The sequence below is a fragment of the Drosophila grimshawi genome, unplaced genomic scaffold (assembly GCF_018153295.1).
Source record: "Drosophila grimshawi isolate 15287-2541.00 unplaced genomic scaffold, ASM1815329v1 contig_1367, whole genome shotgun sequence".
NCBI lineage: Eukaryota > Metazoa > Arthropoda > Insecta > Diptera > Drosophilidae > Drosophila > Drosophila grimshawi.
In genome coordinates this window covers 7,761,883-7,775,498 of record NW_025062889.1, presented here as the reverse complement: position 1 = coordinate 7,775,498, position 13,616 = coordinate 7,761,883, and the positions used below count along the sequence as shown (strand labels likewise).

At 41.6% G+C, this 13,616-nt stretch overlaps 3 protein-coding genes across 4 annotated transcripts; 2 read left to right on the top strand and 1 right to left on the bottom strand.

Moving 5' to 3' along the window:
* The first annotated feature begins 745 nt into the window (after positions 1 to 745).
* LOC6559718 (integrator complex subunit 8) lies at positions 746 to 4,453 on the top strand. Its single transcript, XM_001986025.2, has 7 exons — positions 746 to 954; positions 1,035 to 1,421; positions 1,482 to 1,596; positions 1,648 to 2,591; positions 2,675 to 3,548; positions 3,615 to 4,077; positions 4,157 to 4,453. Exons 1-7 carry the CDS (start codon positions 840 to 842, stop codon positions 4,274 to 4,276), a joined length of 3,018 nt encoding a protein of 1,005 aa, XP_001986061.1. The 5' UTR covers positions 746 to 839; the 3' UTR covers positions 4,277 to 4,453.
* Positions 4,339 to 5,836, bottom strand: LOC6560870 (flap endonuclease 1). Its single transcript, XM_001986024.2, has 2 exons — positions 5,628 to 5,836; positions 4,339 to 5,555 (listed from the first exon to the last, which is right to left on the bottom strand). Exons 1-2 carry the CDS (start codon positions 5,707 to 5,709, stop codon positions 4,471 to 4,473), a joined length of 1,167 nt encoding a protein of 388 aa, XP_001986060.1. The 5' UTR covers positions 5,710 to 5,836; the 3' UTR covers positions 4,339 to 4,470.
* Positions 5,837 to 6,083: 247 nt separating this feature from the next.
* LOC6560869 (protein DEK) lies at positions 6,084 to 11,170 on the top strand. 2 transcript variants are annotated; one of them, XM_001986023.2, is made up of 11 exons: positions 6,084 to 6,162; positions 6,681 to 6,972; positions 7,667 to 8,175; positions 8,249 to 8,657; positions 8,722 to 8,822; positions 8,898 to 9,086; positions 9,160 to 9,351; positions 9,420 to 9,504; positions 9,568 to 9,686; positions 9,755 to 9,907; positions 9,980 to 11,170. In XM_001986023.2, the coding sequence occupies exons 1-11, from the start codon at positions 6,121 to 6,123 to the stop codon at positions 9,992 to 9,994; spliced, it is 2,106 nt and encodes a 701-aa protein (XP_001986059.1). In that variant the 5' UTR covers positions 6,084 to 6,120; the 3' UTR covers positions 9,995 to 11,170. The 2 variants fall into 2 exon arrangements, with proteins under 2 accessions (XP_001986059.1, XP_032591286.1); XM_032735395.1 differs by lacking the exon at positions 6,084 to 6,162 and adding an exon at positions 6,433 to 6,557.
* Positions 11,171 to 13,616: the final 2,446 nt, after the last annotated feature.

Genomic DNA, 13,616 nt, shown 5'->3' with positions numbered 1-13,616 from the left:
GTCAAAAACCCATTAATAAATAGAAATGCAAATGCATTTTCATATTTTCGCTGAGAATAAATAAATAATCAAAAGGAGTATTATGTTCACCAAAATGTGTGTAAATACAATAAACTAGTTTTCAAAATTGTACTTAGTAATAAATAAAACGTGTATGTCTATGTGGACTAATAGTAATTAGGAACAACAAATAATGAATTCAAAATAAATCGTAAGAACTTGTTGAAGAAGCTACGCAACTGTTGAGCTTCGCAGAGCGCGCAGTGTTTTAAAATGACGATATTTGTTAACTAACACTTCTTTTTGACTTGCCGACGCGGCACGTTATCGATATTTATGTGTATCTCGAACCGAACACATTAAATTAAATAAAGATAAAGAATAAAGAGAACCTGAGATCTTACAAGAGATAATCAATGGTTTCAGAGTATAACAAACAGTTATACTCTTCTTTGATATGGGCAAAATATTAATCGATAAGTTGAGTAAAGACAGTGTTCCTTATTAGTCTCTGTTAAAGACTGTAAAATGTTAACTCAAAAATAATGCGCGGCATCATTTTTAAACCAGTCGCCAGCTGAAAGCACTGCACGTCATAATCATTATAGTACAACGTTACTCACAGAGATAAGCAAAAGACATTGACAAGTTTTTTTAATGTATGAAATTACTAATCCCGGTGAATTCGCTGATAAAATTGATGCTCACCATGCATGGCACACTTACCGACGATGCTCACTGTTAAATAACAGTTGAGCAAAATGTTAATATTTTTATGATGCCGAAAACATATGTTTGATGAACGAACCACAATCAGGGACTTAATTTAACAACACACGATGGAAGATCCGCTGAAGCCGAAGCCAGTGCCACTGGCGGCCGAAACAGTATTGTGGTTTGAGTTTTTGCTCGACCCAAACAAAATTACACAGCACTTGCAATGCAAGAATCCCGGTATGAGTCCCCCACGCTTAATTTTCATTTGTGGCACATTGGCTAAATAAGCTTCTTTCTTTCTCTCTCACTGCTTGCAGAGCCGGGTGCCGTGGAGCTAATCATGCAGTTCATCAGCATGACGCCAGACACGGCAATAGCATCCACTGTTGTCACACCGGGCAGCGATCTGCAGAATATGTCCAACGTCAGCGTGGGCGCCAATCCAGCCACACCCGCAGCCTCCGCCGTGCTCAATGTACCGCCCCCAATCCAGCAAAGGCAGCCGGAATTGCAATTGACGCGCAAGCAGCTGGCGCTCAAGATTTTGGAATTAAAAGTAGCCACTTGGCTGCGGTGGAATTTGGATGTGCTGGAGAATGGTCTGCCCGTATTGATGCAGCTGGCTCTGTTGCGGGATTTATGCACCATTAGCTACGGACGCGCCATCAGCATTCCATTTGCCAGTGATTTCGACATGAAGATTTGTACGTCAGCCCTTTGCTTATCTTAATCTCTGTTGCCTAAATTGTGATTGCCTTTTTTAGCAACCACTTGTGGAAATGAGCGCGCTGCCCGCTTTGCACTCACCATCTACCATCGGATGATACTCCGGCTGCAGCTCATCAAGGATGTTGCACTGAAGGCCCCTCGTCCCCAAATGTAAGTCTTGATCACAAAAGTGGGCTACTAGCTAATATCGCTGTCTTTCAGGTTTCCAGCCGCGGATCAGCTGCAATTATTTATGGACACGCCCACACAGCCTTCGATTGAATATTTGGAGCAGCTGTGCTCGACGGCCAACAACAAGCTGTTCCATGTCTTCCACTATGAGAGCTTTGTGACGCTGCAGTGCGATAATTTAGAGACCGCCCAGAACTATGACATGATGCACCTCATCACGCCACAGGAGTTGCGCGCTCAGCTGCAATATGAGCTGGCCAATTACTACCTCCATACCAAGCAGTATGTGCTGGCGCGTGAATCGGCCGCCGCCTGCAATAGCAATCTGCAAGCGTTGCCACCGGGAGCAACGCTCTACTTCTGTCACATTCAGCCCGCGGAGCTGGAAGGACTGTTGCAGGCGTGTGGCATCAGTGCTCAGCAGCACACGCTGCTCGAACGATTCCATCAGTCGCTGCTCAACAACTTTGCGGACATTGTGTCCATATTGCAACTGGACAATCGGGCGCGAGAGATTCCACTGGTGAGCAGGCGCAACGTCGAGCTGGACATTGAGGCCGCCATTTCCAATGGCCTGCTCAAGGAGACGCGTCAACTGCTGCTGCATGTGGCCGCATTGAATGTGGTGCGCACCATCTTCGAGTGGGGCAACATCTTTGGCAGCGTTGAGTACTTTGAGAAGTATCGCGACATGGACTACTTGCCGCCCATTATGGAGGCCATGCAGGAGGCTCTGAAGCACTGCAGCCAGTCGGAACAGACGGCCCTCAAGCATTTCCTCATTGATTGCCTGCTCTATCAACAGCAACAGCAGCAGCTGGAGCAGAGCCGGCAGCTGCTCCATACAGCCCGTGGCATGGGCATTTTCAGTAAGGAGGAACTGCTCGATTTGGAGGAGCAGCTGGTGCAGGCGGCGTTGCCCATACTCAGTAATTCAATGGCCACACTCAACGATTGGATTTGTCATTCGAAAAGTGCGTTTTTATTTAATTATAAAATTCTAAATTTGTTTAAAATTTTACTTCAAATTTATTCTACTTATTTGCCAATCTTGCAGTGACTCGCGTGGATGTTGCCGCTTTGGAGCGTCAGTTGATCACCTGTACGAATGCGAATAGCGTGCGGATTCTGCTGGTTAAGCTGTGTAGCACGGCTCCGGAGAAGCCGCTGTGGGCCATCAATCCCAGCTGGGATGTGCCCCATCCATTGAAGACGCTGATCATGGCAATGCCGGTGAGCTTCCTGCAAGACTTCAGCTATGTGCTACTGGGTAAGGCACGGGAGCTGGCGGCACGTGGCAACTACATCGATGCGGTATCCATGCTGAGCGTGCTCAAGTCGGAGACACAGCGCCAGGAGCTTGGCGCAAGCGTTCAAATAATGTGCAAGCTGATCACATGGGAAATCCTGCATATACAGATCACACAAAGCCTGGACGAATGGCACCAGAAGCCGCTCGATCTGCAGGCTCTGGGCACACGTTGCAAGCAGTGTTTGGGCGCATTGCAGGCGGGTGATTCGATGATGCCGCGACTGGAGATACTCGAGAGTTGCGCCATCATGCTGCTCAATCTGACCGACTTTCCGCCGCTGTTGTATCTGGACAAGCGAGTGCAGCAGCTGGAGTTGCCGTTGGCCTTCGCGGCGACCTTCATAGAGATGGAGAAGATGAAGGGACCGAAGAAGGTGTGTCGCGATGCTTGGGAATTGATGTTGAGCATGTTCCTCAATGTGCCCAAGCGGGCATCCTCAACGGGCGCTGGCAGCGGTGCCAGCAGCTCACTCCAGGCATTCCTGCAGCGTGTCCGGCATCAGAGTGTCTTTGGCTTAGCCATTTCCATGCTTGGCAAGATGCACAATATATTGAAGGATGATCCTAATCACGATTTGAGCTGCGAATACATGCAGCTCTGGCCCACCAGCATTAACAAGTAGGCACAACTTGTCACCATTCATCAACTTTCATCCAATGCTAATCTTGACACCTTTTTGTCCAGTCCAAACAGCTATAGTTTGAGGAGCGTTTGCGAGACGCTTCAGTGGCTACTGTCCGAGGCACTTAGCCACTATCCGCAGACCATCTCGTGGCTGAAGATGAAGGGCGACCTGGAGCTGGCCATTGGCAACAATGAGTCCGCAATGCGTTGCTATGTGAATGCTCTGGTCACCGGCACCGATTATTGCACGATGCCGCTGCAGCGGAATGTCGCCGATGATTATGTGATTAGAAAGATGATACGGTGTGCCGCCAATTTGGGCTGTCACATGCAGGCCACCGTACTGTGTCAATTTCTTGAGGAGATCGACTACGGCATTGTCTTCAAGAATCTCAGTGAAAAATCATCGAATTTCACGGACGCCATGGATGCATATTACAGCTGCATTTGGGATACGACGCTTCTCGAATTTATTGTTAATCTGCATGCGAAACGTGGCGAACATAGTCGCAAACTGGAGGCGGTATGTTCCACGGCTGCTTTGCATCCAATGAATTGAAACTAACTTAAAACGTTCTCTAATTTATGTACTTTTCTTGCAGATCTCTATGATGGGCACCTTGGAGCTGAATGCCAACAACAATGAGGAGATCCGACGTGAGAGCGCCATGGTGCGAAAGTCGCGCTTCCTGCGCGCCCTGGCCAAGCAGTATTTGCTGTAGTCGCAGCCCATCCTCCCCTGAAACTATGACCAAGCCCACACACAAAGAAGACCAATTAGGAATAAGTTGAAACAAGTTTTTTTGTAATCGTACCAAGATAGTCTTATGTAAGCTTAAAGTTTTAGCCAATTAGTACATGTGGTTTAAATTAAAATTAAACATGTAATTTTTCGTGTAGATTATATTAGGATTAATTATTTTGGTCGCCTGCCACGGCCAGCGCCGCTGCCACCACCGATTTTGGCCTTCTTACTGTTAGCACTCTTTTTGGACTCCTCAGCCTTGCGTTTGGCAGCTGCGATTGCATTCGGAGAACTGGGCAGTGTCTTGAAGAAGCTATCAAGACGCACCTGCGTCTGTGCCTGCTTCGACTTGAGCAGCTTCTTGGCGCCATTGCGGACACGCTCCTCGTTGAACTGCCGGTCGCCGCAGAGGAACTGCACGAGTCCATCCTCATCGGGATCCGTCCACTTTAGATCAATGGTGCTGGCATCTGTGACATCTGGTTCGATGAAGAGCTCGCGTGCCCGCTTATAGTTCCAATTCTCTGGCACTGCGTACTTGTTGGTGTCGATGTTCTCCAAAATGGTCTCAATATCCCGATAGCTCTTGATCAGCTCGATGGCGCGCTTTGGGCCGACACCCCTGATGCTCTCACAGTAGTCACAGCCCATGAGAATGCACAAGTCGATGAACTCCTTGCTGGTTAGCTCCAGGCCCTGCAGTACTTTGTCGTAACTGAACTCCTTAACGGGCATTTTACGTGCCTCGCTGTAGGTTAGATATCGAAGCAGTTTGCAGGAGCCAAAAGTTAATGCGTCCATATCCTCCGTTGCCGTCGCATACACCTTGCCTGCCTTGACCAAAGCAGCACACTGGGCCTCTGCCTCACAGGGTGCATCCACATAGGGCACACCCATCAGCTTTAGCAACTCTTTGGCCTCCCGCGAGTGTTCCTTTGTGACGCGCACCAGGCGACGATTGAATTTTTCAATCTGTGCCTCATCGCCGGCTTCCGTTGCGGCTTTCAGTGCCTTCTCGGCCTCATCACGGCGTTCCGCACGCTTAGCCAGCTCACCGGATTTCATGTCTGGCGGCGCACCATCGAAAACGTAGACGGGCTTAATCCCATTGTCCAGCAGACGAATCGTGCGGTAAAACATGCCCATCAAATGTGAGGTGGGATCACCGTTAACCGCCGCCAGTTGAGCTCCCTCCGAGCGCACTGCAATCAGAAACTGATACAGACACATGCTGGCATCGATGGCCACCTTCCGACCTATTAAATGATGCATATATAATTGATAATTACTCCTATTTCGGTATTACATATTCTGTTGTGCAGACTTACCAAAGAAGTTCTTGATTTCGCTCTCGCGTATGGCGAGTGGAGCCAAATCGGCTATAAGCTTCGAGAGGCCCAAAATTCCCATGTTGAGTGCCTGTTTATTACTTATACAGCGTTTATTTATATGTTTATTGCTTGATTAATTTTGTGCGCGCGCTTTTCGTTGCAAATGTTGTGCACGCGTTTCGTTGTGAGTGTCACGTGAAAGAAGTGCACTCATGGCATTTATGCATAAGCATTTGTCGACGATCTATCGTTTTTTATAACAAAATTAAAGGCGCTTGATAGTTGACAAAGGGGTTTGGCCACATGTGGCATGGTTAGGTCATGTGAGCGCTTTGCATTTATATTTGTAAGTCGGATGATAAAAACGCAGAATACTGCAGCTTACCGGAATAAAAGTTTGCATTTTGGCTTGCCGCCATTTATCGATAACGCTGATGCAACGCTATCGATATATTTACTCATCCCTAACGCCACACACATAAGCATAAGCATGTCGGCTGACGAAAAAAAAGATAAAACCATTGAAAATATGGTACGTAAATTACAGTAAATTATGTCAAAATAAAGTTAAAAGTGTGTGTGACAAACGCGCATAGAAAAACAATGGGGTGCAAATGTGCAAACATGCAAATAAAGCGCAACAAATATTGCTCTCGACAAATCGGTCTTTCTCCCCTGCGACGATTCGGTTTATGTGTATAAACATGGCGTCGTCGCATTTGTATGTTGACTATGTCTAGTTTTCGGTGCGTGCAAGCGAGACAACGTGTGCATGCCCAATGCCCCCATAGAGACACGCATACACAAACGCAAAGCTCAAAAGAAAACTTGTGTGTGCTCTAAAACAATCGAAAGAAAACGAGAAAAAAATTCGAAATAACTAAAACGCATAAAGCAATCGCCGCACAACGTACAACGTCTCTAATGGTATTGGTAGCGCATGTGAATGTGAAACGAAAAGAAAACGCCGCCAAAAATATATGTATATATATTATTTGCAAGTGTAATTTAATTGTTTTTTTTTTTTGCTCTTGTTTTGATTCTCGTTAGGATGCCAACACAGCGCCAGAAGTGGAGACGGTGACAGCGACCAAAGAAAATGCCGCTGATAAAGCAAACATCGAGTCGAATAAGTTGCTCGAAAATGCATCCGAACCAGCAGCAGCAACAGCAGCCGAGGATGCCGAGCAGGCAGCAACAGCAGCAGGAACTGTGGAAAAAGAGAGCAACGATGCAGCGGCAGTAGCAGCAGCGCCACCCGCGACTGATGACGTCGCTGATAAAAAAGCTGCTGTTGGAGACGCAGCGACGGCTTCGACCGCGCCAACATTATTGGATGCAGGTAAATAAAAGCAACACAACACACTCACGATTGCTTGCTTGCGCACACGCAGGCATCTCTCTTAAGCTTGTGTGTGTGTGTGTGTGAAGAAAGAGCGAGAAAAACAAAAATCATAAAATAAAATTTGCGCGCGTTTCGTGTAAAACAAGGCGAATTGAATTCGCTCCCTCAATACATGCATACATGGACGTCGCTAGCCGTTGTTGCTGCTGCGTTGGCTTTGGTGCCGCTGTCTAAAATGCCGCGCGAACATTGCGTGATTTGTTTTTCGTTTCGCGTTTGTCACAGGTTTTAGATTGTGTGGGTTCGAAATTCACTGGAGTTTTTGATGTTTGATGAGATTTGTTCGAGAATGGATTGACGAGAGGATTATTGAATTTTGTGTTGCTTTTTCCCAATTACTGCTTACTGAAAATGTGTGTTATCCTTAGCTATTGTTCATGCGAAACCTTGAACAATATGGTTTTGCATAGTAAATGCTAAGGTAGAATAAAAACTACTTCAATTTTCATAGTTCCTTGCGCTCCCAAAACCAAGCATTGGACTTCCCAAGCATGAAGATATTTCAACAAATATTTTGTTTATTTTTTGTACATTTTAAATATTTGTATCGAAATAGGCAACGATATTAAATATATTTAATAATAGAATAATTACCAATTTTAAATTTATTAAACAAATTCGTTAACTTCAGATGGAAAGGAAAAGGACACAAAAGCATCATCGCCAGCACCGCCAGCAGCAAAGAAAGTTAATAATGGCGCCAAGAAGAATGCCGCCAAGGCTGACGACGATGACGAGCATGCAGATGATGACGAGGACGAGGATGAAGAGGAAGGAGACGAGGATCTGGCGGACGATGATAAGGAAGATGGCAGCGAGGAGGACGAAAAGAAACCAACAGCAAATGCAGCAGATAAGAAGAAAAGTGATGCAACAGATGGGGCCAAGTCAAAGTCGGGATCAGCAGCGGCAGAGAAGTCAGCTGTCGCCAGGAAGACTGAGTCGAAGACCAAGAACGGCAAAGTAGACAAGTCGGAGGAAAATGAAAAAGATGACGACGATGCTGACGAAGGCGACGGCCTCGATGAGAACAACGAGGTGGCCGAGGATGATGAGAACGTTGTAGCTCTGGCCGAGATCGATCGCATTAACGAGAACATTAACAAGACCCGCGTCGATGGGCTGCAGGTTCTTCATGCAGTATGTTCAAATTTTCAGGACTACTTGATTGAAAATATCAATAATTATAATTCGATATTTGTTATATTTGCAGCTCTGCTTTGGAGCACAGGGCAAGAATAATGTGGTGAAAAAGAATCTGCGTTCATTTGCTGGTTTTGAGTTTGCCAAGGATTCGTCGGATTACAAAAAGAAATATGAGTCTATCAAAAAAGTGGACAACAAATCGCTGCGCAGCATCTGTGAAATTCTAACGTTGGATCGCAAGGGCAGCAAAGATGAGATTGCGTCGCGTGTGCTCAAATTTTTAATGGAACCCGATGAGTCGTTGTGCATCGAGCAGGGCGACGAAGAGGAGGAGGAGGTGGATGATGAGGAGATCGACGATGATGAGGTCGCCAGCGAAGAGGAAAAGAAACGCAAGAGCAGCAGCAAGGCGAGCGGCGGCAGAGGCTCAGCACGCAATTCCACCGGACGTCCAAAACGTTCAACGGCAGGCAAGAGTAAGTTTGCTCGCCCATACTCATTAATTGAATGATCTCAACTTATACAATTTTCCATTTGCAGAAATGTCCGCATATGTAGATTTATCAAGCTCCGAGGAGAGCGAGCACAAAGTGCAAGTGGCTAAGCGAAGACGAAACGATGACTCCGAGTCCGGCTCAGATGTAAGTCAGCCCCGAAAACGTTAGCTCGTATCAGTCGCAACTCACAATTCCCTCTCATTCTCTCTTCACTTGTAGTACAATCCTTCGGGCAATTCAGATTCGGATGCGGGTCGCGGAGGTGGTGGCGGCGGTGCTGGTGGTGCCGCTGCAGCCGGTCGCAAACTTTCTCGAGGCAGTCGTGGCCGGCCGGCGCGCAAAAGTCGTCGAAGAAATTCAGATTCCGAAGACGAAGAGGAATCAGAGCTGTCCGATGCTGATAGTGATGTAAGTGTTCATTTCTTTTTGGTTACATTTACTCCCCATTCTTATCACATCATTCATCATTTGCCCCACATAGGTGCCGAAGCGCAAGCGCGCCCCTCCTGGCAAACGTGGCCGATCCGCTGCGACCGCTACTCCGGCTGGCAGACGAGGTCGTGGACGAGTCGCCTCTGCGCGAAAGCGCAAGGATTCGGAAAGCGAAGATGAGGAAGTGTCAGAGGACGAGGAGGAGGAGGAATTGTCCGAATTCGGCAGCGATCAAAGCGAGGTGAGTGTCCCAACTCGAAGTATTTCTAATCTTATGTTAATCAATTTCAATAATTTTTTATCTACCAGGAGGAACGCCCCAAAAAGAGTAAGAAGCCAACAGCGCCTGCGAAAAATAGCAAAGCTAACAACAAGTCAAAACCAGCTGGAAAGTGTATGTATTTAAGACATTCTCTCGCCTCTAAATATTAATAATATCTTAATCTGTTTATTTTAGCCGCTGGTCGACCGAAAAAATCAAAGAAGGAAACGTCTGAGGAGGAAGATGTCGATGACAAAGATGAGTCCGATGAGGATGAGCCATTAACCAAAAAGGGCAAATTGGCATTCCCAACGGTAAGAGAATTCCTTCCATTGTTATTATCAATGTTACTTTAATTATTTGCAATTCCATTTCATTTCAGGATGAGGAAATACGTAGCTTTGTCAAACAGATATTGGATAAGGCCAATCTAGAAGAGATAACAATGAAAACAGTGTGCAAACAAGTCTATGCTAAGTACCCAGATTTTGATTTAACAGAGAAGAAGGATTTCATTAAGGCCACAGTTAAAGCGGTAGGTGTAAAATGACATGCTACTATTTGATGACAGATTATATAAGTCATATGTCCTCTTTTTTGATTCCAGTTAATTGCAACATAAAAACTACACAAAAAAGGGAGGCATTGGAGCCTGGGGATTGGCCAGCAAGCAGTAGAACTTGTTCCAAAACACTGAAAAATAAAACAAACAACACAACAAGCGACCGCTAAAGCAAAACATATTTTTGCCACTTTTTGAGAGCTGCTGCGACAACAAAAACAAAACAAAAAAAAAAAACAAAGAAAAAACCTCTAGTTTTCCTATAAGCGTATAATTTGTACTCTATAAAAGTAACTAAACTTTACCTTAAACGGATTATGTCCTTCTTTCTATTGTGTACTAAGATTATCCATATATGCATGTGAATATGTATATATCTAAACGTAATTTGTAAACACTTACTATTCATTTTCTTTATGAATATACCTGCGCTCTCAAACGGCTCTACAAAAAATGAAAAAAAGAAGTGTGGTAATTTAAGCAAAACCCGAAATAGAAAAGAAACTTGTAAAAACAAAAGCAAATGAAAGAAACACACAAAATTTATAAGTACATTAAAATTTAGTAGTGCTGGTTGATTTGACGTTCAAAATTATGTATTTTAAATTAAGTAAAAGACGATAAATAAAAAGAAAACAAATCTATAAAAAATGAAAAGATAATAATAAATAACACACTGGCAACAGTACAAAAAACGAAGCATGGAAACCTTAAAAAACAAAATCCGAAATTGAAGATATTGATATACTGCACACACTTTCGGCTATGTAAAAACTAATAAACTATTTTGGACTTGGGCGAGTCAAGCGAACGCACTAGGAATGATATTGTTCAAGGATTGCTAGCTATAATTTATTAATTCTTGAAGCAAAGTTTTGAAATGACTACATTTTATGATTGGTGGCCAGTTTTGATAATTTTGCGATTTACATTTTTTTTTTGTTGTCTTTTAATAATGAGGTGAATAATTTAAAAAGGAGGCTTACTGAACTCTCAAAGAAATTGTTATGATAAACACTCTTGTACTTCCACATTTTCAAATGATTTTTGTAACTTCCGTTAATCTCAAGTGATTGGCTTTGATACTAGATTGAAGACATAAACTGAAGCAGGTTTCTCTTGTAGAGCGGCAACACACACACCTAGAACTTACACACACACACACACAATATGAAATATGAAACAAAGAAATAAACACAGTGCAAGGAATATTAGGTATGAATATTCATGCAGAAATAGATGTATGTAAATTTTAAATAATAAATTAAACAAACAAATGAATGAACAAAAATACAAGTAAATGTTTTGAACACCGCCACAGACACACAGAAATAAATACAAACATCTTGATGTACGTTTTCTTGTAGTTAAAAAGAAAAACAAGTTTCAAAAAGGAAATAAATTAAAAAGATAAAAAACAACCAAATAAGTATGAAATAAAACTCGATGTGCGTTAATATGCATACATAGTATATATATATATAAAAAGTACATGTGAAAAACAATGAGTTTACGAGGATCGTACAAGAACAATGTCGGATAGAATTTAATGAACGCTCTCTTTGTAGAACAACAGAACTTAACTTAACCGTAAATCGCGTACATCCCAATTGGATGCCTAGATGTTAAGCGATATTTTGTTTTATCTTTAAATGTTTTCGCTAAGGAAATAAAGACGAATGCAGTATGTATATCAATAATATATCGCGAGAAAATAAAATTTTATGTGCGTTTTTCTTTAATGGGAATGCGTTGCGAATGAAAAATTCTTATATATACATTGTTTGGTTTATACACATATCAGCCTATACTATATAATACAACAAAATAATTTGTGGTTCCTTGGAAAAAAAAACATAGCCGTTTCTAGTTTTGTTTCAGATAGAAAATTTATTGAGAAATCGAAAAAATATGCAATATTTGGCAATATTTAAAAACAATCGTAATATACTTATGTATTTAATGCGCATATGAAGGATTTAAGGTAAGCCTGTCAATTTGACGGGCAAGTGGATCACGTGGATAAGGCTGTAACATATAGATATTAAAAAAGATCAATTTGCTATTTTTTTGGTTTCTGTTTTTTTTTTTGTTTTTGTAGGACAAGACATGTTAAATGGTAATAATTGATAAATAAAACACACTTTCAAAAATTTGTGAGAAATGATTTGTTAGGTTTAAAATGCATTGAATAATATTGAATATTGAAAGGATTATTACTCAATTGGCCCTGGAAATAGATCAAAGCACATAATTTAAATCAAATATAAAGAAATATATATAGATATATATATATCAATTTCAAAAATATCATTTGATTGCGAAATAAACGGCTTGATATTGACCCAAAATGTAAATTCAAAATGGTTTTTCAATGGGTTCTACATAAAATTCAGATATATAATAATGTTTGTGTCGTTGTCGTGCTGTATACTTACCACCAAAGTTCAGATTACAGATTAAAGATTTCATCTGAGCGCCACCTGCTTAAATGGAAAGAAATAAACAACTTCCCGATCAAAGAAAACATAGCCAAAGCTAAGCCAAATTCAATGAAATATCTGCTTCAACGTTTGAAATTGATTAGAAATGGCAAAAGTTAGTTGGTGTCTGTTCCAAAATATGACTTGACTCTAAAAAAGTTGCCTTTCAGTAAGTTGTACCGTTATTCGAAACTGTATATAATAATATAAAATATTTAAATGCATACATACACATATTGATATACATATATATAATACTCGTAATTTATAGGTAATATAAACCGCATAGATCGCAAACAAATGATATATTGAAACAACATACTGATATACAATTAATAATCGTGGAGATTCAGTTTTATATATGATTAAAATAGATATAATTAAAATATCAATATTCAATTGGTTTTTGTTTGTTTTTGGAGAAGGTACAGCAAGTACACCGTGGAAAATCGTTGAGGTTGGCTATTGGAATATATAGAGAAATATACATCAAGTCACATCATCGGTATGTATGTAATTTATGTACAATTATAGTAGTAGTAGTAGTAGTTGTAGTAGTAGTAGTAGTAGTATATATCAGCAATATAACGAGTACACATGTGCATAAGATATGGCATTTAAAATATGTAGACAAGTAGTAGTATATATTCAAAATGTTTCAAGGAATATTCATAGACCTGCTACATACCCAAACAATTTGACAACGACATCGACTGAACACACACAAAAGCAAAAGCCCGTCCCTAGATCCCATCCAAACTCAGCCCATCTGAAAATACGCTCAGAAACGATTTTCATATATGGCAAACATAGAAAATAAAATAACAGTTTGATAAATAAAAAATATAATAAATAGAAACGCATAATTTGCATACAACGTACAAGCTGGTGTACGTTGGTTGCATTTTGGTAATGGGTTTTATAAATATAAATATATATATATTATATAGTCATATTATGTGTTTATTCAATGTATCGAAGGCTGCTGCAGAAAGAGATTAGTAAATCTTGCAACACGCCCACTTTCTTATACAAATATTCATTAGAAATGGGTGTATTATTTTGTTTATCTTTTTTTTTTTGTTCTTTTGTTTTTAGCTGTTGCAAACATTAATATTCATCATCATTTTGAAGAGACATAAAACTTAGGCTATTTATTGCATTTAAATATATATAATTATAATTTTGTTATAATTGCA